The sequence below is a fragment of the Haliaeetus albicilla genome, chromosome Z (genome assembly GCF_947461875.1).
Source record: "Haliaeetus albicilla chromosome Z, bHalAlb1.1, whole genome shotgun sequence".
NCBI lineage: Eukaryota > Metazoa > Chordata > Aves > Accipitriformes > Accipitridae > Haliaeetus > Haliaeetus albicilla.
Genome location: NC_091516.1, coordinates 25,134,662 through 25,158,709, shown reverse-complemented (window position 1 = coordinate 25,158,709; position 24,048 = coordinate 25,134,662). Strand labels below are relative to the sequence as shown.

Below are 24,048 nucleotides of genomic sequence, written 5' to 3'. Positions count from 1 at the left end.
GAAAGGGAAAGGGAAAGGGAAAGGGAAAAGGAAAGGGAAAAGGAAAGGGAAAGGGGGAAGGGGAAGAAAAAAAAGGAAAAGGAATCTGCCAGCCAAGAAAGTTACACCTGTGCTGTTAGGAATAAAATTAGGATTGCCAAAATTCAACATAAATTTGAACTTTTAAAGGAAATTAAACTTTGTAGTCACCAGTGCTACATACAGGAAGAAAATAACAACAAAAGAGACAACAAAAGAGAGAGAGCTTTCTGCAAGGCTGCAGTAAAGATTAAGGTGAATCTACACATGTTCCAAAATAAAATGATTATTTTGGCTTGATTTTTTAATAAAGGTGATGCTGTTGAACATGGAAACAGAAAATGTGAATAAGGATATGGAAAAGGAAATTATAGCCCTAGTAGCAAGGTTAGGGCTAAATACAGAGTATTCAATAGATATGTTTTTGAAGGTATTTATTATTTATTTACAAAATAAGCTTTTTGAGGTTGGTACCATGCAACTAGAAAATACTATCAATAGTACCTGTATTTAAAAAAAGGAAAATGCAGATCCAGCCACTAGGCTGTGGTTGTATGATGATTAAGGTCACATTTGCACACTAGCAGATCATCTGACAGAGGAAGCTGAGCTGGACCAGAGGGAATGCATGATTCCCGTTTCTGTTGAATTAGGCAACATATATGATACTGTGTTTATGTCAACTTTACGCTGTCTGTAGGAAGGCAGATAATACTTGATCTAGAATAAAATCTGCTAAGTTCCCTCTAAAAAAAAAAAAGCTTAGAACAGTTTTGACCTGGCAGAGCTACTAAGATCATTTCAGTGCTTTGCTTTACATGGGTAAGGTTTTGAACCAGTCCTTTGAAACTGGATTTACCATAACATGACCACTGCCTAACATGACCTTAATATAACATAAGTTTTCAGAGCAAATTTTGAACAAGAGAGCAGTTAAAAACTTGGATGCAAATGGGACAAAACAAAGACCAGTTGTACAAACTGTAAATGAAATTAAAATATGGTATCTCTGTTTAACAGAGTACCTGAAGTTCCCCGTTTTTCAGACAAGTAAAATCTCATAGAGCTCCTATGAGCAGACTTTTTCTGATGCCTTTAATGTATTGCCACATGCAAAAATAGGCGATATAGCATGGTATTGGGCTATGTAACCCTGGACATTATCCCCAGTTGTATGTAACAGGTTTTGCAGCAGTAAAAATATAAATGATAACCAGATGATGAGTAGCTGCTTGGGAGTGTTTCTGCTGAAATTCATCATCAGTCTAGTGAGTTTTAAAAAAAGTATTATCCCTTATGCAGTTGGGTCTTTTACTGATTGTATTGTAAATTTTTCACAAACTCTGAACACTTAGTCCTCTGTAGCTCCCACTTAGAGGTTTTTTCCTCATCCTTTCTTAATACCTACAGAAAGTAAATTTTCTTCCTTAAGGAGCAGTAAAATATTTGATAGGGAGAGAGGAGCTTATTGTAAACTGTTTGGACTTCAGTACAATTTAGCAGTGCAGTGATTGCTGTACTTTTCTCTCTTGCTTTGTAGTACAAGGAAGTTTTACTTTGTTCCTGTATTGCTGCCCACAATGCATCATTAGAAGCCCTGGTTGGTGGCAATTTATGTACACCTGATTACTTAGTAAGTCTGATCTCTGTGAGGTCAAGGCTAATCTATTCTAAAATCCAGACCTTCTGCTTTTGTTTAATATAGCCCACTGAGATTAAACTGGGATTAGAGCTCATCTGATTGGGAGAATAACCTCTGCAGATGAACTCTTCTACTGTTCTTTTGCAAAAATCGCTAGGTAGAAATGGTGTCTTGCAGTGGCCATGAGTCCTATACATCAATGTACATAAGGTATTTGTTGATTTTTTTTTTTGTCCCTGAGGCAGTTTTGAAACCAGACTTTGAGTATATTATTTCCTGGAACCAGATCTAAATTGTTACTCTACATCTGGAACACATGAATACAGATACCAGAATGGGTGGGTTTTTTCTCATTCATCTCCATGTATTTTCAGTTTTCTACAGCAGTAAAACTAAGGTGAATTTAAATAACTGGAACCTGTCAAGCTGTACATTTAATAAAGTATTTAAAATCTCACCTGTTTTATTACCAAGGTTTCTTTTAAAATGTTTTCTCTTCTTTAAACACATGCAAGTGCTAATTGTGCAGCACTAAGATGTTTTCATTTCATCTTGGTTTAACATCTACATCATAGATATCACAGAAACAAGCATGTTTACGTGGTTCAAATGATATGCCTCAAACTTGATTTGTGGTGAAGCCAAGCATAAGGATTGCCGAAAACCAAATTAAATTAATAGTACTCTTCTGTGGTTTTTTTTCCTAGTATTTTCAGTAAAGCTATTCTATAGTATTTTCAATCTCAACTTAGTATTTTTATCTTAAAATATAAGATTGTGATATGAGCCTAAAAGTGGAAGTAAAAGAGCAAAATTATTTGGTCAGTGTGTTCTCATTATCCAGATTCTATGAAATGCAAAAATAATATAACTGTCAATGATAGCACTGGTAGCATGCAGTGAAAAGGTCTACAGGGAGAGAGTTCTGAAAATGCTATTTTTACACAGAGAGGCTGCTTGGCTGCTGTCCTGGATCTCAGCCTGCTCTAGGTGAGGTCACACTGTGGCTAAAGTAATTAACAAGGTCAATCTCACCAGGTCATTATAAACCTGGAATAACTCTACTGAAGTGTAGAACTAGAATGACCGAGAAGAAAACCTGGGATTTTGTCCTGGGTTGCAGTACTGCCCATACTAGCAATTATACCGGGTTATGCTGCAGTAGATTTCAGGACTTCTCAGCTTTGGGATGAACCTTGGCACCTTCACTCCACTGATGCAGGGGGTTATCTTTTGGGTGATGTTACTTCCTAACAGCGATCTGAGAATCATTTAACAACCACGGTTAGATCCTTACCTTCTCTAGCAATTAAGGTTTGTCTTTGGTCCTGTTTGGGTATCACAGCAAAATAAATCCCTCTTAAAAGACAAAAGTGCATGTTAAAGGGTTGATTGACTTCTTCAAAAATGTTCAGTGGAAGAACAGAAGGTACTTTTAGTGATATATGTAATTACCTTTTCTTTACCATATGGGATGGGCTCCCATATGCTTTTTACTTGAAGAGACAATGCATCCATTGAAAGTATCAAGTATCTCACTAAATGAGAATGTGTGAGGATATCAGTATCAGTCCATAAAATTTAAGATTTTTAATTTTATCATTAAGTTCATTATCTATAATCTTAGAGTATACAACTGTGTGAATGCATAAAGATAAAAAAAGCAGCATTACTGCAGTCATCAGCACATTATAATAATTTCCCATGTCTCTCTGAGAAGTTACCTTGCATTCCCACCTCATCAGAAAGCACAATTAATTAATTTTTTCTGGCTATATTGCATATAAGGTTTTCCTTGAAGATTGCTTTTGTCACTTGCAATTATTGAGGAATTTTGGCATGGTAAAAAATGTAGACATTTATTTTGCACTGGTTTTGAGAGGTCATAAGAACCTGCAAAGTTACTTTATTCACCATGTCATTACAGAAAAAAATTTCTACTACTCAGAATTATTCACTTACTCCATTAGATTGAATCAAACAACTACTGTGGTTAGTGTGATAATGGAAAGTATAGTTACTGAATAACAAACATTTTGATGTCTTGGTGACCTGCTATGCTCATTTTGTAAAACATAATTTGCAGGCTACATAGCTAACATATTCCAGTTTCTGCCTGACTGTAATTTAATGTAATAGTACATTATTTTGAGTCCTAAGTTGCTTAGCAGAATGTTTGGTTCTTGATTTATCTTAATGGCTGAAAATGGAGCTGTGACTTGTTAAGGTAATTTTGTTGCTTAGAATTCTTGGAATTCCATGGAATTCTTGACAAATAGTCTATCTGTTTTTTCCCTTTAAATGCATATGACATTGTGAATGGTAGGAAAACCCAGACTCACCTTCTTCCTGTTGTCTGTGATTCTCATGGAGGCATAAGTTTGCTTTCTTAACCATGAAGCCACAAGAGCACATAAGCGTTGAACCTGCATATGAATGTAGGGAAAATACTTTTTAAAAGGGCCAAAGCAGTAATCAGCTTTGTAATCAGGAGCTGAAGATATCTTTTGTGTTGAACATTGTCTTTGAAATTATTTCCTAAATGTCATATCCCTTTCTTGATTCCCTCTTGTATGCTATGTAAAGCTATGCAGTGTTGTTGGTTAGGAGAAAAAAATAAACTTCCTGCTCTTCTAAGTTAGCAAATACAGTCTTTTTTTTCTTTTCATTCTCACAGAAAGAAAGATTTATTCTGTAAAGCAAGAGGTGACACCCAGCTGTTGCATAACTACTACTAAAGTGAAAGGTCTCATCCAACAACTCTGTTTTCAACAAAAATGTTAAAATTTGTCCTGGGTGTCAGAGGTACAGGCCAAGCCAACACCAAAAATATTTACATTGAATATCAGGAAAAATGTGGCCCCTTCACAGAACTTGGGTTTTGTTGACTGGGAATTGCATTATTATTCTAACATCTCAGAGACTGCTTTGCTAGAAAACATATCACAGACCACTACATGATTGTTTATCATTTTCTTGCCAGATACTATACAACTGATGATGTCTGACAGTGGGAAGTTGTACAATAGTCATCAGTTTAGGTAATTGCCACAGAAGGTGGATTTTGTAATTGACAGAGCATGCAGAAACTAATTCAACAGGTTGGCAGAAAATTATATAAAAATAATAAAGCAGCCACCTAAAATGGCATTTGATGTAAGACTTTGAAGATAGTTAGCACTCTTGAATGGTGAGATAACAACACTAAATCATGGTTTGCCCCTACAGAGGTTTTTGGTGACAGCAATTTGAAAATGGGAATATGTTGTTAAACTGAGGGCTGGAATTTCATGATTTGCAGAACTATGAAAAAATGGGCAAAACTGCACCCAAGAAAAAAACAAGCTATTTGGAGTTACAGGAGCTGTCACATGCTTATATGTGTATGATGGAAATTAATGGTTGGAAACTATGGGAGTGTCACGTAGACTGACCAAAAGAATAGCTGATACCTTTGCTTTCAGAAGGAAGAGGGAGAAGAGACATGAAGAGACATGCTATAGCACATTGGAGAGCCTGAGTTCAGCAACACCCACATCACCATAGGCCAGGATATCACCTGCTATAAGAAAAAACAAACATACCACCTCCTGAAAATCCCAGCAACTGAATGAGATACTTAAAGATCAAATGAAAGGTGTTAGAAAGCTTAATTGTTGAGTAACTATATATATTTGATAGTGCATGTTATAAAATCTTTAAGTAGTAATATGCTTTGGAAAAAACAGATATGATACTGGGAGCTGAAGCATTAAGAAAATTAGGATATCTCATGAAGGTAGTGGTTGAACTATTGCTTAGAAGAGCATGTATTCTTCCAGAGCTTTGGGACCTGCAAAATTTGTGATAAGTGGTGTTTGACAACATGCAGCCCCCCTCTGAGCCTTCATAGTATTGGGATGGGTGGTGAGAGACGGGTCCCTCTGCATATGGTGGCCTCCAACATGCCACACAGCAACCATGGGCCAGGTGGCTCCTCCACGCCTGGAAGGAGCAACTGGAGAGCAGGGCTTTTCCCTGCCTCTTGCCTCCCCTCTGCAGGGCATGTGCCGGCAGGCTGCACCACGTTGTGGCTGCTCAACCTCCCGTGGATCCTCATGACTGCCTCAGAAGCTGCCCTAGTCTGACAAGGCTGCCCCAAGACCAGCCATGCAAGACCAGCTGTGCAACACTGCCTAGCTGCTCAGCTGCAGTTTCTATGGGACATTTCCTCCTTCAGTCTCCATTTTATTCTTTTTATGTGCCACAGAACATGTGGTACTGCTGTGAAAGGGGAAGCACCCTGGTCATTATCCCTCTCCTTGCAGTCCCACTAGCACATTTGCAGCTTTTATTCCCGCTGAGACTCATGGCACATGTGCTCTGCTTATTTACGGGAAAACTAAGTTTGCTGGAGAGCAGAGAGAGACTGTTTGGCACTAAAATGTGTTGTTTTATCAAGAGAAAGCATTAAGTTCTGTTCCAAATGAAGTTTCAGAAAATGAACTTTAAAGATGAGTGTAGCATGTCTGCATATTTAATTTTGGTTCCTAAGATGTATTAATCAGCAGTTTAATGAAATTACTGACAGAATGGGTCTGATGTGAAAACAAATCCAATAAATAATTACACTTCCAGTTTCTATTGCCAGCAAAGTCCTTTGTTTTGAAAGTCGCATCACAAGCAGCCAACCTCTCCCTCTCACTCCCCCAAAATAAAATATCAAGCTGGGATAAAACTGAGTTACAACTAGATTGGCAGGATTCCAGACACTACACAAAACCCCGCCAATTCAGCTAAATCCCATGACTGAGTCATCAAATTTGAACTCTTGGACTATCTAGGCCAAAGATTAAATAAAACAAAACATACCTCTTGGGCTTTCTAGGAGGTGGTAGAAATCACTCACAGAGGGAACAATTTTGCCAAAGTAGATTTAGCTTTTATGTTTTGCAAACAAGCCCACACATGCCACTTCAGTGGAGCTGGCTCTGTCCTGAAGGCACCTAAAATTCAAATTCTTCATTTACTGTACAAACAACAGTGACCCAAGTGACTTTCAACCCTGCATGTATCCAGCACAAGTTTACTTCCCACACCTAGCATTCCTCCCCAAAATGGCCCTTTAGTAAGGTACAGCCCTCGCTAAACAATGTTTCTGCAGGTCCAAAATCTTTTTGCATTGGTGCATCTGCACATTTGTTCTGGTTTCAGCTGGGATAGAGTTAATTTTCTTCTTAGTAGCTGGTATAGTGTTATGTTTTGGATTTAGTATGAGAATAATGTTGGTAACACAGTGATGTTTTTAGTTGTTGCTAAGTCAAGGATTTTTCAGCTTCTCATGCCCAGCCAGGAAGAAGGCTGGAGGGGCACAAGAAATTGGGAGGGGACACAGCCAGGACAGCTGACCCAAACTGGCCAAAGGGGTATTCCATACCATGTGACATCATGCCCAGTATATAAAGTGGGGGGAGATGGCCAGGGGGGATCACTGCTCAGGAACTAGCTGAGCATCGGTCAGCGAGTGGTGAGCAACTGCATTGTGCATCACCTGTTTTGTATATTCCAATACTTTTAGTATTATTATCATCATTTTAGTATTGTTATTACTATCACTATTAGTTTCTTCATTTCTGTACCATTAAACTGTTCTTATCTCAACCCACGAGTTTTACTTTTTTTTTTCCCTGGTTCTCTCCCCATCCCACTGGGTAGGGGGGGAAGTGAGCAAGTGGCTGCGTGGTGCTTAGTCGCCAGCTGGGGTTAAACCACGACAACATTGTACATTGGTACAACACAACAAACAGCCCGTATGCAGAGGATAGGGTTTGAAGAAGTAAATTTCCATGCAAACCATGAAGCATCAATGCTCACGCTAGCAAAGGCCATGCAAATCTCTTATGCACATGTTGGGCAGCTACAAGTAATGACAGGCCCAGTGCTTTATGCCTGAATACCAGTGTTGAAGTGCTTGACCCTACAAGTTCTTGCTGTGCTTGAGTGAATCAGGATGTTCCCTTAAAGGACAAAAAGAAGGAATTTGTCCAAAAAAGTAGATTTGCAATTTGCCTTTTTTTTTTGCCAGGAGGGGTTTGCAGTCTTTCACTTGAGCTTAGACACACAAAATCTCAGCACACAACCAGCCATTTCCCTAAATAATGCAAAATTGACACTTAACTTAGTATTGTCTTCATTCACTGTTCTTCCAAGAAGGTCTGACAATAAACTAATTGCTGAAAAAAATCATACTGTCATAGGCTGGCCTGCTTCATATCTGCCCAGTAGATGCATAACAATCAGAAACAGTGCTCTTAAATAGTTGTGTATCACCATGCTGATTTCCAGGCCCGTTCTTCCTAAAGAAATGCCAAAACTGTGTGCATTATAAAAGGTAAGAAAACTTCAAGAAAGAGGTACAGCCTTCATCTCAAAACATCCTGCAGTAGATCTGAACAAGTTCTTTCAGATTTTAGGTTGTTATTTTCTTGCGTTATGCCAGCAAGATGACTAGAACCACCTTCAGGCCAGCAAAGGGTTGGCAATCATTTGCTCTGCATGTTCAGGGAGAGCAGACAAGTTGTATGCTGCAGGGGCCCCTGCTGCAGGGGCCTCGGGGTAGGTGAAGAGTACCACAAGGCATCACTTCCCTTTCTTGCCTTCCTGTTGCCCCACAGGCACAGTCTGCAGAAGCAGACTCCTTTCTCCTTGTGCAAGCAAAGAGATGTTCTTAACCCTGAGCATTTGTGGCTCAGACTCATTATACAGCCCATATTAAGAAAAGCTTGTTTCAAACCTGAACCAGAGCCTGTGCGCAAAAAGTTGTCTGTTGGTTTTGTGAAGGGTATCACCTTTCTCTTTGTTGAAAGCTTGCCCTTGTAGCATCAGCTCCAGTATCACCACTGTCAAAAAGTTGGTAAAGGCACTCTCCTTTCTCCCAGTGTGGTGTAGTCCTGGCTTGAACCTTAGTTCTAGTGATAGCATTGATTAGTCCCCCTTTCACCTCCTCAGAGTTTTTACAAGTTTAGCTAAAATGATGGATCTAAGGTCCAATATCATGCTTAAAGCTGTTCACTCTCCTGAAGAAACATTACATAGTCAATGTCATACCTGTTGATGATTGATGTCATACCTATTCCTTACAAATTGGACTTCCACTTGTAGAAATGATCATGGATGTATGTGATAAAGACTGCATAAGCTGCAAGAATGTCCTTAGTTTTCTTTCCCTTGCTAGTGCTGAAAAATACAGATCTTGAGTACCAAGTTTAAAAGGGAACCAACCTGTATTTTATACCAGAATTATAATGGTTGGTTTAATTTTAACTGTGCATACATGTTAAATCTTCTCTGACCTGGGGCATGGTGCATACCATTTACTATTATATACAAAGAAATCATAAAGGGCTACTCTTTTTGAGCAATTACAGAAATCAGTGAAGGTCTTTATTCGTTCTTAGCATTAAAATAGAGCTAAATGGAATACAATTTGTCACACACTAAATATTTTAAAATATTATTTGTAATTATATGTAATTTCATGTCTCTCAAACACAGATAAAGAAAGCTGTCACAAGACAGTAACAGTCAATGAGACAGTCCAAATTTGTCTGAAAGCCAAGGAAAAACAAGTTTAAGCAGGACCTTTCCAGTTCTTTTGACATCAAATACTGATCACTGGAGATTGCATTCAAGGTGGCACTGTGCGTTTGGTATTTGGATGGAGACTTTCAGATTGTGCAGGAACTGATGCTGGTGGTCCAGCTGGCGAGAGCTGCAGAAGTCAACATCTTTTACATCTGACATAGAGCAGAGGTCCTCAGCATAAAGGATCTCATATCTGGGAAAAAACCCAGAACAAGTAATTGCATCTGTCTTCTCAAATTGTTCTTAACGTGATGAACACATTACAGTGACCCTTAGAATGTCTAATGGGTGATGCATTTGAGCTTTTTGAATATTTAAGCCACCTTCCAAATCATATCTCATTTGTTTATTCCAATCTTAGCCCGCGCATTAAACTGCATCATAATCAAGACGGATTTAAAAAAACCCAACAAACTCATATGGTTAATTCCACATCCCATTATTGTATTTTCTCTTAAATCGCAACTGTAGAAATAATTCTTTGCTGCTTCTCTTGAACTGCTATGTTGGTCTGTTTTGTTTGTCTGCTTCTTAAAAAAGCTACTGCAGTACACCAAAAAGATTGTTGCACTTCATCTGTGATCAGAATTATCCTACAGAAGACAAGTCTGTATGCTTAGGAAATTTGGCTAGGTTTTGGGATGAAGTTCTGTAAAAAGCTCTTAATGAATGCAGGAAGATTACACATACTTGAATTATTTAGCCTGTGATAAAGAGTCTTCCACTTAAAAAAACTGGGTATCTTGTCTTCTGAAAGCTTCTCAAAACATCAATTTTTTTTTGTTTCCAGCTTTTCTTTTATGTTCTGATTCCAGATTCTCTTATTAGTTTGAAAGGTCTGGGTTTTTTCAGTTGATGGGACTAATTTTGTGGCGCTGCTTTAAACCACTCTTTCAATCTCACTCTAAAATTCAATATAGAATGACTCAGTGCTATGACCACTACCAAATACAAATCCCAATATGTCACCTATTTTTTGAAAGATTTTTGTTTCCATTGCAACTACTGAAATTTTTGAAACTCTGCTGATAGGCGGGGTCTCTGGTCTATTGACCAAGGTGTATTTTAGTCCATGGTATAAGCACTTTCAGTGCACGTGTGCAGGACTCTTTTAACTAAACCATGCTAACTGGTACTATGCACCCAAGGACCTAGCAATGTAAAAGGGAAATGACTCCATGACTTTCCTTTTGTTGGAAATGTCAAGGGCTTAACATTGACTTCAGTCCTAAAATGTTTTTGTCATCTTTTTCTCTTTCATTCTACCTTCCCTGCACACCAGCTCTGTGCACAGTTAATCAGCAGATTATAATGTTTATTTCATAAATTCTCACCATTTCACATCTCGCTATTTGAGGACAATTTTTACCTTATATTTATTTCCCTGAAACATTCCATGAGGGTAGAAGAGATTACTTGAAAACTAGATTACTGCAGAGATGAAGACAAATAGCTTGTAATTCATCAAGTGCAAGGAATATGAGAAAGCTGACCATAAGGATAGACAAAAGGAAGAAAAATGTAATTATTATGTGATGGTATAGCAACGAAATAATTTAATTTGTGAGAGGAGTATGGTCAGTGGGAGACATTTCCCTCCAGCTCTGCCTGGACAATGGCCTAATCAGAGATAAATTGTGTAAGAAACCTGAGTTGTAGCTAATACCAAGTTTGACCTCTATCCCTGAGGCACTCCTAAGTGTTCCAAGTCACAGGGAGCACAGGATTTCAAGCTGAGGTTCCAAGCAACACAATATGTGAAACTGCTGTGAAATAGGCAAGGATGTTGGAACTCATCCACCAAACCAACAATTGTTCCTAAGGCTGCTGACTTGCCCGCTTGCAGGTGTTCTTATAAATGAGGCTGGTAGGCCACAGTTTATAGCAAAATAAGCACTCTCATTGACTTCAGGGCAGCTCACTGGGGTTACATTACAGCACTTAAATACAAGGAGCTTCAGAGGAGCAAATTATCACATCTGAAAGAGAAGGTCATGTTGCTCCATCCTGCTGGTTTTTGGAAAGTGCAATTACCCTGTAAGTAAAAATAATCATCTGGGTATAATATATGCAGGTTTTAAAGTGGATTTCAGTAATGATATCCCATACAGTATTCTTTTCTGTCATGTCACTAGATTTTAGGCTGTGATGGTTCTACTCTGATATGGACTTCTCAAGCCTAGATAAAGAGGAGGAAGATTTGTACCTTCATTGATGGAGACTGTCCTTTAAAGAGGCTGGCATGCTATGATGACAACATTTACAATTGCTACATGTGTAATTAGCATTTTAAACATTATATTAGAAAAACATGTTACTTAGTGTTCTGCAAACATGGCCAAAAAAGCTTTTGTCTTTTAAAGATATGCTCAATTTATATTTTCCTATCACTGTGTTCACTAGCAGAACAGTACTGGAATCAAAAAAGCAGTCAGCTTTAGCCTCCTTAACAAAGGTGTTTACAATGCTCATTGTAACTATGCAGAACACAGGTAAAGCCCCCAGATTTCTCATCTTACATATTAAAAAAAAAAAACAAAACAAAACCTCAAAAACTCTCAAAGCTTTTCAAATCTATCGTTTGTTACAAAATGTAAATTTGCATTACAACTGATCATGACCTATAGTAATGGTATTAAGACTGCTTCAAAAGGCATGTGTTAGCAAGAGGAATTTAACCCGCTGCAAGTGAAACAGAAATATCAGGTGGCCTTTGCGGCTTAATGGTAAGCCAATGCTCATGGTTGAAGGTAAAGCACACCTTTTGCATCTTTTACAGCTAAAGCCCTAAGTCTGGTTAGATGTTGGTATGACAGCAAATTGTGGTAGTTACACAATGATAGTGGTCTACATGCCATTTTAGCTTACAGTTTTGACTCTAGTGAGGACTCTGTACCATTGTGTATATGTTCACCTTTTATTTCCCAATATATGGAGTAGAGATGAGAAACATTCCTAACTGCAGGCACTTCTAAGATATACTCACCACTGAGAATTTAAAGTAGCTTCTGAATATTAAGTTTAAATAGCCTCTTTAATGTGGGCTGCTGGAAACTTGTTACTGTAGTTAATTTAAAAGAAGCTTGTTTAATTTTGCTCGATACATTCCTGAAGAATGTGTTACTCAGGTAATATAAACAGTTTCTGCTCCTCAGGCACTGTGATTTATATGCAATATATTTGCTTATTACTACAAACAAGTAAATGATGTAACATATTTGAATGATAAAGACTATATCAGTGTTTAATTTAACTCTATGCTGTCATCTTTTTCACCCTTTTTCACTTGTTACACATTGCAAAGCTTTGAAATAATTTTGATATTTCAAATGTCACCTGTTCCCAGCTGCTATTAGCATTTAAAAGCTTAACAACAATTTTCATTCAAATATGCCGCCTCTGTAGTCATGGTAACCTCCTCGTCAGTTTTATCTTCCAGTTTAGAAGATACTGCTGTGGTACTTAAAGATGTTGCCATTCAAGATTTTTCATTTGGCTCCCTCCTCCTTCCCTCTCCTGCACAAAAGACGCTTCTGCGCTTGCTTTTACCAAGTCAAAGGTTTACAACAGCAAGAGAACAGCCAAAACAGAAATACTGTTAAAAAAAAAAAAGTCTACTTCATGGAGCTTTCTGTAAACAGGAAGAGGTAAAGAGTGGCTTATGATTTCAGAGGGCTCATCACACATGGTGCAGTAAACTACATATAAGCTATTAAAAACTACATATTCAGTGTATGTAAAAATGAAAGCCTAGTCATATACAGAGATGTGTAGATACAGAATCCAAGTACTTAGCAGATGTCTCTTCCCTCCTCACTTAAGAAGAGAAACATTGAACCAGATGTAAGCCAAAGACTGTTTCATTCAAATAATCTAATTATTCTGTATTTAGCCAGGATATGCTCTGATGTATAATTTTGTGAGAAAAATATGGAATTTATTTTATTGTTAGTTATCCTCCTTATACTAATTTAACTGTGCTCTTTTGTTTCTGTCATCATTATTATGCAGCTTTTATGTGAGAACAGGTCAGCTGATTCAAAATGCTTAAGTTATTGGTAGTGGCACCCATCTGTGAGCCACATCATTCTTGTTAGAGATTTTATTGTCCTTAGCTTACAATACGTATTTATTGGTGGGAGAAAAATCATTACAAGTACAAAGAAACAGATGAGTATTACAGTTCAGATACATGGACTTTTGGTTAGTAGGTAATGTAAAACTCACTTGCTTGCTTCCAGTTTTATTTCAGAAATTGATAGAAGCTGGGGTACTACACACATATCCCAGCACGTCTCTGGTCATCTGCAAAGCTGCAAAAACATAGTTTAGGTATCTTTTTCAAGTGGCCACTTCTCACAGACTGCAAGGCAACAATACAGCAGCCACAAGAAGTCATATAAGCATGCTTACCTTTAATCGCTGTCATCACTGTATAGCAGGCACAGGTTGAATATTTGAGATATAGCCACTTCATCTGTGTCTTGCATATGTGGATAAAGACAGTAAATCTTCATTTTAACTCATTCTTATCTATGTGGTGCCTCTAGAAGGATGGTTAACACAGTCTCCATGTGTCTGTTTGCATCAGCCTGAGCCTGAACAATGCAAGGCTGGACAATCAACAGGCACCATTTATCAGCTGTCAGCCACTGATGAGAACCTCCCAATATGTAATGTGAAATAAATGTAAGCCACCTGTGCAAACTCTGACTTTGAAGGGCACTTTGTATGTGTGAGTCAGCCACAGCTCTCACTGCAAATTGTTGAAATTTTGGAAGTATCTTCTGAACCTTTTGAATCTCTTGTATGTCCACATAGTCTCTAAGATGCCTGTTGTGTTTTGGTGGACCTGGTTCTGCCATCTCGTAACTCTTTAGAACTCACGGGTTTCCAATCAATGCCAAGGCAACCCAAATGGAACAGGTGCTGCAAAATGCCAGTGTGGAGACACAAATAGACTATGCACCCCAGGCCTACTCAGACAATCCTTATTTTTCATGTGATATCCTAATAATAACTTTGAAGATACTTACAATGTCCATGTTTTATTGCTTAATAAAAACTCTTACATTTTTGTATTCTTCAGGAAGCACGGAGTAATACTTATTTTCCATTTGCCATGTGATAGAATCAGAGTTCAAAATGAAGAAGGTAGGAGTTGTAAAAATGGAAGTTGCTCTTTTGCCCAAAGAGACTGAGAGTTCGCTGTTTACAGTAAACTTTTTTCAGAATGTGAAAAGGATATCACTGAAAGCAGAATAGTGCTAGTGAGCTGTTTACCAAACTCCTCTCAGATCTTAACCACTGTCCCATCCAACCCACCTGAATCTCCCTGCTCTTGCCTGGGCTCTGCATTTTTCAAGGATTTCCGCATGGAGGTTTTTCCCAGCTGTCCTGACCCAATGAGGGTCTTCCTGGAGTGTTGGCCCACCTACACTAGGTGACTTTGGTTTATCCATGGATTGCCATATGGGTTTTTCTAACCATGGTGTAGAGTACTAGTGCAAGTGGTATTTCAAAAGAGCAGCTCTTTATACTCCAGTGGATCTACCGCATGCGGCACCAGGAATTAGCTATGATAGAGCTGCATCGTAACAGTTCCATCGTATTTGAACCTTGATGCAATTACTTAACGAAGCACAATTTATTGGGGAAATACCTGTATCGAAAGATGGAGACCAAAATAGAAAGGGACAGTTCTGGCTACGAATTTACCCTATTTTCTAGGATGTTCAGTGTGTCTTCATTGTTCTCCATGACAACTTTGAAGCGCAGTTTGAGGAAATTTCTGTTCATGAGTGAATTAATGATGGTTAATAACTTTACAGTGGACACGTCACCTTCCTTAAAATCACAACCAAAATACAACGTCCTCTTCCTTCATTTCCTGATTTCCCTTCAGAAAACATCTGGAATAAAGGATATTTTGACCAGGATGCCTCTCCTTTTTAAAATGACCCCACTCCTCGAGGCTTATTATCTTTGCCAGGAGCGCCGAATTTTACCTCAATTAATCTGCACCAGCTAACCCGAGATAACGGGGAACAAACAAACAAACAAACAAGCAAGCAAGCGAACAAAAAAACCCTCACCACCCCCGTGTCGCCGCCGGCCAAACTACCTGTGCGAGCGCGGAGGGAGGCAGGGAGGGAGGGAGGAAGGTGCTGCCGCCGCCGCCGCCGTGCGCAGTGACACCCCCGGCGCCCCGGGCGGGGGCGGGCCGCCGCCTGCCCCGCCTGCGCGGGGCGGATCCCGCGGCCGCCGCCCGCCGCAGACAGCGCGGCGAGGGGCCGTGGCGGTGGCTGCCGGTGGCCGTGGCCGTGGCCGTGGCCGTGCCCCTGCCGAGCGCCCGCGGGCCGGCGCGCAGCGCAGCTCCGGGTGAGCGTCGCCGGTTTGCGCGGGCGGGGGTTGGGCTGCGGCGGTGCGGGGTCTCCCCTCCCCGAATACCCGCCGTGGGTGGCACCCGGCTGCTGAGGGGTGCCCTGTGCCCCGAGCCGGCCGATGAGTGCCTCCGCGGCTTTCTGCGGTTGGGGCTGGGGGACTCTGCGGGGCTGGAGCCGCTCCCCTTTCGGAGAGGAAAAAAGTTTGTGCGGCGCGGAGGGGTGCGGAGCAGAGCCCTGCGAACTCGGGATGAGTTTTAGGCGAGGCTCTGCGGCACGGGGAAGAGGGGGCGGCGGGGGCGCCGGGGGTCTGCGCTCCGCCGGGGGTCTGCGCTCCGCCGGGGGACGGGGACGGGGATGGGGATGGAGGCGGTGTCGGGAGCGGTCCGGCTGGGCGCAGCCGTGTGAGTTTCGGGGCGGAGGACACCCCGGGCGCTTTTCCACTTCCCGTTCGGGTGATTTATAACGGTGTGGGGTCATCGGCCCGTCCGCCGTAAATTGCGCGCGGTAGCGGCAGTGCCGTTCCGATATCTTTCCCGCTTAATGTTTTTATGGCAGTCCGGTGAGCAGTAACGCTAAGGTGGAGAATAAAACATCTCTGCTGTGGTGCTGCATCTTGCAGATGGACTATGTCTCTATGGCATCTTCTTGGTGTGGAAGCTGTTCGTAACAATCAGGAGAAACTGCACGTGACTTAATAACTTTTATGTAAATAACTGCAAGTAATAGCAGTTGTAATTCTCTATCGAGAATACAAAATCAATGTTCTGCTGATTAATAGATTGTTCAGTGTTCAGCTGTTGCTACAAATGACTTGAAGAAGTGGTGTAACAAAGTATTTTTTGACTGTAAGAGTAAGGACTAATATTTTTATTTAGAAAGTATTTTATATTTTGTGTCATATAAAATGCAACTTACTACGCATAATGCATATGTAACTAATTTCTACATTACATTTATTCTTCAGATCCAGTAACCAAAGCACCTTTTATTATATAGTGGGTTTTTTCCTGTTTCCAGGTGCTATTGGTCTAATATGCTCAGCTCTGACATACGTGAATAGTCCTTCCCACGTAGTTTAATTTCTCACTGTTTTGTTTGTTTCGGGATCAACTCTTGTGTAAATTTAAACCATTTTCTTAAGGATCTGTAAGAGGAGCACTTTTAAGATACCACATAGGTATTAGTAACTTCCTGTGTTTCCCATAAATCAAAACAAAACCAGAGGTGAATGAAAATTTTGTCTTAGCTAGTCCAAGCTAGTGTCCTAGGTCTGATCAGAAGCAAGCCGAGTTCTCTGTGTAAACTTGAGCCAATTTTGCATAGGGATTAAAGAAATTGTGGATGTGTTAGATCTTCATTTTGATCCTGTTCCAATGGTGTAGTGTTTTACCTACATTTCCATGACTGTCGCTCCATGCATGCATAACATTTCAATTAACACCGCCTCAGCTGCCTAAAGGTCTGATGAGATGCTTGTTAGCACTTTGATTGCTTTTTCATACATTATTGCCCCTGCATTTGGGATTGGGACGTTACATGATCATGGTGGAAAGTAATTACAGAAGGTAATCATCTTCCGTGTATCCATTAAAATAGTAATTTCTGCATTTTTACGTAACATTTGCGCACAGTTTTTACTTTCCACTAGGATTTTTTGTCAGCAACTGAGGAGAGCAGTGGCTCAGAAGCATATGAGAGGCATAAAATGATCTGAGTATTGATAGACTGTTATCTGCAGGGTTACTGCTGAAACAAACATATCGTTGCTGTGTCTGATGGGATGTGACAGGGTTTTATGTTACAGTTGGTAATGTTCTGCTTTAAATTCTAAATTTAGCCCAGTCTGTAAAATGCTTTTTAGAAAGCATTTAGAAATCACATACTGTTTCACTAATATTAGTAATACCTGTTTGTCCTTTTAAGATGCATGAAGAAAATACTTCCTGTGAAGAGTAAAAGTACTTGATTCTGGGAAGACTCTTAAAGCACTTCTAACTTCAAAGCTGGAGAAACGTATGAAGGAACAGTCCGTCTGACTCCCTCAGCATCTCACATAGAACACAAAATGGCTCTTCAGAAAAAAACTGTTGCTGGTGTCTTGGAGGAGTTGTGTTTGGAGGAACTGCTGTTTGGTTGCAGATGGCACCAGAATGTTAGGAAAAAACTGAGACTGATACGAATTATAGTTCTTCTTGTCACTGTAGTGGCCATTAGTACTTTCTCTCTTTCAATTAGTGCCTTTTTCAAGATGGAACCACATAGCATGGCATTGGCCAGCAGCCTAGATAGCCAAAAGCTGATGCATGGACACCAAAGAACTCTGTTGGATTTCATGGAACAGAATGAAGATGGCACTCCAGACCCACACACTTCTATGAGATATGAAGCTGAGCACGACAACACAACAGATGATCATGCCAAGGGAGAGTACCCCGAGGACCTTTTCTCTCTTGAGGAGAGAAGAAAGGGAGCAGTGATCCTCCATGTAATTGGAATGATTTACATGTTTATAGCCTTAGCCATAGTCTGTGATGAGTTCTTTGTACCTTCCTTGACTGTCATCACTGAAAAACTGGCAATATCTGATGATGTGGCAGGTGCAACCTTCATGGCTGCCGGTGGGTCAGCCCCAGAACTCTTCACTTCTTTAATAGGAGTGTTTATATCACACAGCAATGTCGGCATTGGTACAATAGTGGGATCTGCCGTGTTCAATATCCTGTTTGTTATTGGAATGTGTGCTTTATTTTCTAGAGAGATCTTGAACCTTACTTGGTGGCCACTCTTTCGAGATGTGTCCTTTTACATCATTGACTTGATCTTGCTAATCATCTTTTTTCTGGATAACTTGATCATGTGGTGGGAAAGCTTAACGCTCCTGACAGCATATTTTTTCTATGTGACTTTCATGAAGTTCAACGTTCAAGTAGAAGAATGGGTGAAGAAATTTTTAAACAGAAACAAGGTTGAGAAGGTAACAGCAGCAGATGCTGAAGGAAAGGTTGGTCAATTTTTAATTAGCATATATGTAATAATGTCCTTGTAAGTGCTGAGCCCTTCTATATCATAAGGATTCTAATATAGTACAATAAGCAATTTTTAAAAGTTCCATGTTTTGCTAAAAGGTCTTTTTGTTTAATCAGTCCAATAGGATTGAAAAAATAAAACATGAGGTAGCCTTCTAGTAAATCAATAGCTTTTAACTCCAGAATGTTCCTAATCACACAGAAAGCAAGAAAAAAATGCCAGCAAAAAGATATAATCCTTTACTCAGCATTTTGGCACATTCATGAGGTCTGAGATATAGCTACTATTTTTCCCCTAAGCTTTTGGATTAAGCTGTAACAATATCTGGGGAGCATCGTGTGACAAAAGTTGGCTTTTTAAAGACTTTTAATGCACTTTCTTCCTCAAAAAAGTACATCACTCGGAACAGTATACAAAGGCATTTTTTATACATGTTTTTCATCTACTGATACTGATATATGGTATTAACTTCCAGGCATAATTAGTGGCAATTACATGAGAAAAATCTCTGGAAAAACATTGACAACAATGGCAAAAGGCAGAGGTCCTCTGTTTAAGCAGGATGGTTTCCCATTCATGGTATTTGCAACTAAGCAAACTGATTTTTGGCCTAACACCTGGCCACAAGTAGTGAAGGGAATTTAAGCATGGAGGGCTTTGTGGGTCTTCAGCAATTACTATCATCTTTTAAACAGCTCTCTTCTTAAAGCAGGCTATGTTTAAGGATTTGTGAAGCTGAACCCATAAATACTTGTGTATGTAGCAATATGTTAACTGGATGTTTAATGCTGAAATTGAAATGTCTGCTTTTATATGACAATAGGGTTATTCATCAGGTAAGTTTTTATTATCCAGTAATTATTCAGAGTATCAGGGAACTATTCACTGTTTTGTTTCTTTTGTTTAACAGCCCGGTATGAGTGGTTCAGAAGAGACACAATCCACTGATAAAAGTGTACAGGCATATAAACAGGAGGATAGAGAGACAGAGCACGTATAACTGTAGAGAGGGCCTACCTGCCTGTGACTCATAGAAAACTGATAATTCTGCCTATATGTCTAACTTCGAAGTGAGAGATTGGTATTTTAGCAGTACAGACAGGTGCTTTCAGTTTTAGGACAAGCCACAGAAAAGTCCACCAAAAATGAAACCAGAAAATTCTCAATTTTTTTATTTTCTAACCCATTTTAACACCTATACACTTAACTTGTAATTTTATATTTTCCTTTTTGTTCTGTTCCTTTTCCTAAATCAGCATGCTCATCTTCATCTTTCTCAAAACGCATAACTGGGATTTTGTAAGTAAATGAAAAGAAGGGTCAACACCAACAAAGTATTTGTCCTAATGAATGAAGGGCTTCTTTAACTACATTAGCTGTTTCTGAACAATGTAGTATTTCACAGTGCATTGTAAGTACTTTAACAGTTTGTGCTAAATGTGTGTAATGATAGGAAGAGACTATGGTATATTAAGTAACTGTTTAGTGCACCTTCATCTGTCCATAAACTGGATTTGAAGGAGATGTGAATTTATAACTGGTCTTAAATGATGTCAATATGAAAAGCAACTGCCTTGGGTTGTCCAGGCTATAGGATGGTGTAGAGTAGCTGTATACCATGGTAAGCGCTCAATTATTCTCAACTGGATAGAAGAATAAATCATTTGCGAGTCATACTGAACATAATAAATGTTTAAAGTACTCTGAAGGACTTGATTTTAAAAAAATACCTTTAGGAGCAGTCCTTTATTGTTTGATATATTAATTACTTTTTCTTAGAGTTTATTCACATTATAGGTGCACAGAATTCAGATAGGGATGAAAAAATCAGAAATCTAGCTACTTTTCCTAAAAACACAAGCTTTGCATCATGTGTTTCATGAAGATATTTCTCATGAATTCACTTGAAGTTAATTAAAATGATAAAATAATGTATTCATAAATCATTGAGGGGTAGAGGGCAATGAAAGACATGTTCTAATTTTGTCGCAATTTAGCTAACACGTATTTCCCGCTTCCTGGGGAAAACAGCTTCTGAAGGTATCAGACCATGTATTTCTTCTATGACCCAAGCTGTAAGGACAGATTTTTGAATATTCAGCTAACACTTTGAAATTATAGCTCATTATGAATTATTTTACTACTCAGTTGAACAGTGTTTAGCAGGATGAATGAACTGATTTTCTAATAGCAAGGATGTCACAGATTATGTTCTTTGGAAGGAATCTCACTGAAGTGTTCCTTTGTTTACTGTTATTAGATAGTTGGTTTCATTGCTTTTTAAATTAAAAAAAAAAAAAAAAAGAGAGAGAGAAAAGAAAAACTATGACATGTAGTCCTAAGCCTGATAGAAATGCCTAGGATTTTCAGCTTGAAAGTTATTGCCTGAAGCAAAGGATAAAATGTTTTTGTAGTCTGAGATCCGGTGCCTAGTAGTGAATGCAATGCGCATGGGTGCTTATTTCCTAACCAGTGGGGATTATAAGTATTGCAGAAGTGATAGTCTTGGCTTTTGGTGGCAAGGGATGCTTCATTTCTACAGTGTTAGCTGTTAGCCTAGATTGCTTCCAGTCATCAAAGGTGTACTATGTCAATGCAAAATTAAAGTGTATATAATCAAATTAGTATATCAAATGCAGAATTTGCAATCTCAGTTGTTTCCAATGGAAAGGTTTTCTACTCTTTTTTCCCCATTAGGGCAGAGAATTCCTAGGCAGCTCCTTGGAATGGGTAGGTTAGAGTGTCTTGAAAGAACTTTGTTTCAGGAGTGTATAGAAAATTCTCTTCTTTCCTCTAATCAATACTCCTTCTGCCGATCTGTTGTTGATTCTGCTGTTGCCAAACTGGCAAGTGTTCTGCTAATAAAACGTGCCTGCCTTATTTATCTTTAAGACTTTGTGTTGTAATCTGAAAGCAGCTCAACGAAGTTAGGAGGTCTAAATAAGGCATCATAAAGCTGGATAGTTGAGGGGTTAGGTGGCTTACTAGCAAACAAGTATCAAAGAGTAAAAATCTGATCAGATCAAAAAACCTCTTGAGATACTAAAATGTATTTTAATCTTAATTTCAGTGCTTTTATTATCAATCATCTTGAAAGGTTGAAGAAAGTTTTACCTTCTCAAGAACAGTATTTCCCACGAGAAAAAGGTCTTAGATACAAAGTGATTTTTCTGCATAGCTGTCATTTGGTCTAGATGTATTCATTGCTAGAATGCATATGTATCTCTAGATGTCTTTTAGATTCCTCTCTTCCCTCTTTTTAAGAATTAAAGCACTTTTTTTGTACTAGAAAACTGTGACTATTTGAACTTAACTACTTTTTCTGATCTTATGTTCTTTTGTGTGTCAGTTACTTGTACAACTGTGAATGCAGCAGAGTACTTGATATGAATTTCATTGTGGTCATCTTTCACAAACTTTCAAACAAATACAGTCTGGGTTCTTAAAGGGTACAGGTTGAGAAAATCTGGTATTTTGGCAACAATTTGGTGACACTGAGAACAGACTACAAGCTTTTTGCAATTAGAGTTCCTGGGATGCATTGGCAAGGTCCTGTTTGAACTGCGGATAGTCTCGTGCCCCATCTCACCCTCAAGGAAGCCTGATGGCAGTCTGATACTGATGAACCCCAGAGATCACTGTGACAAGGATGGGAAAAAAGGAGGAAAGATGAAAAATCAAGCCAGCATGAAAAGACAGCATAAAAACCAGATGCCTAAGTTCTACAATGTAGGGTGGCATATGGCATATGCAGCCCAAGAAGGGTCCCTGACAAGTGGCACCACAGGGTGTGGGCTGCCCTGAATGGGCCCTACAGTAGGTAGTATGGTCCCACTACCAGATACCTCCAGAAGTCCCTTCCAGCCTAACTTATTCTGTGGTGTGATTTTTATGTTTTATGTAGTTATCCCGCAAAAAACGGATTATTTTAGGGGACTGGGGAGGAAACTTTGGTATTATTTCTACATCTTCCTCATTTGAGTGAAGATGTTTAAAAACAGAAGCTTGAAATGGAGTATAATGGACAGGAAGAGGAAAATGGAAAAAGCTGATGTACAAAGTTCTTAAAAATAAGATTTTTTTGACCTTCTGTTAAGGTTTCAGTCTTTTCTTCATAGTCTGTACTGGTGAAGGCACGCTGAATATATTACATCATATTAAAACATCATGTGAAATTACATTTCAGTTTTTAAGTACTTTTTTTTCTCTAATGTAGGATGGAGATCATTGCACAAATACTTGAATCTGATTGCTCAGTAAATAACTCAAAACAGTTCTGTTTGGCAACTAGGAGAACAGAATGTGGGTGGCACAGGAATATTGTGCAATGACATCTGTTTCACTGACAGTACCATTTTAGATAGATAGCTTATGGTATATACAAGACAGTTACAGTTTATCTACATTTACAGAGAACTGCATTTGGAAAATGAGCTATTTTTACCAACAAGACATAGTTTGACATTATTTTATTGCCAATTTTGTTGTCTAAAGAAACTTTAATAGCTTGTGTGTGATATTTTAAGATCTATACTGATCTCAAGTGTTGCCACATTGTATTTTAATGGCAGTATTTGCATTCTAAAGGAAAGGTTGTTAACAGTATTTGTAAGTACTTCTCTAACTGGTGGCTGTATTAACACTGCACATGCACAGTCACTGTTATAATATATGATCTGATATGTGTTTGATTAAGGAAAAACACAAATTACCTGCATGCATACAGGGAAAACTGGAATCTGCAAAAGGTCTGAGTTTGTTGTTGGTTTGAACTGCTGAACAGTTCTTTTTCAGGGCTTCTTGATGTTGCATCTGCAGACCCAGTAACTGTAACTCTGTCTATAGAATGGCCTTTCTTCTCTCCCCACCACCACTAGATATTTTAAAGCAGTGTTTCATAGTTCATAGGGAGATGAGAGTCTTACTCTACAGACATTGCACAGTTGGTCTACTTGTGCAAGCATGTGTGTGACTGTAGAGAGCTATGAGTATCTGGATCTTGCATACCAACGTATGCAAGGTGGTTGCATTGTTTTAAGTACATTTTTGGAACGTGAGCATCATCACTGTCCTTGTACCCTGTTTTATGTTGATAAAAGCCTGGCTTTGTGTGTTCTATCTGCTTTTATTATCTCAAAAACTTTCAAGTTAACTTCTGTGTTTACCTAATGTTACTCCAATAGCAATAACTGTTAGTTAATTTGCCTCAAGTATTTAGCATTGTTGTTTTAATTTAGGCCTATTACTGACATACCCACAGGCTGATACTTTATACGTGCAACCATTAGTACAGTGAAATTGATACTGTTCTCAGTTTATTTTAGTGCTTCTCAGTAATTTATTGACTACAAA

At 39.0% G+C, this 24,048-nt stretch overlaps 1 protein-coding gene across 3 annotated transcripts in view; it reads left to right on the top strand.

The window, feature by feature from the left end:
* The first annotated feature begins 17,597 nt into the window (after positions 1-17,597).
* Positions 17,598-24,048, top strand: part of SLC24A2 (solute carrier family 24 member 2) — a 110,195-nt gene continuing 103,744 nt past the window's right edge. For all 3 annotated transcript variants that reach the window (XM_069776031.1, XM_069776033.1, XM_069776030.1), the window contains exon 1: positions 17,598-18,670. In XM_069776031.1, coding sequence (XP_069632132.1) covers positions 17,735-18,670 — 936 coding nt within the window. In that variant the 5' untranslated portion in view covers positions 17,598-17,734. The remainder of the gene's footprint in view (positions 18,671-24,048) is intronic.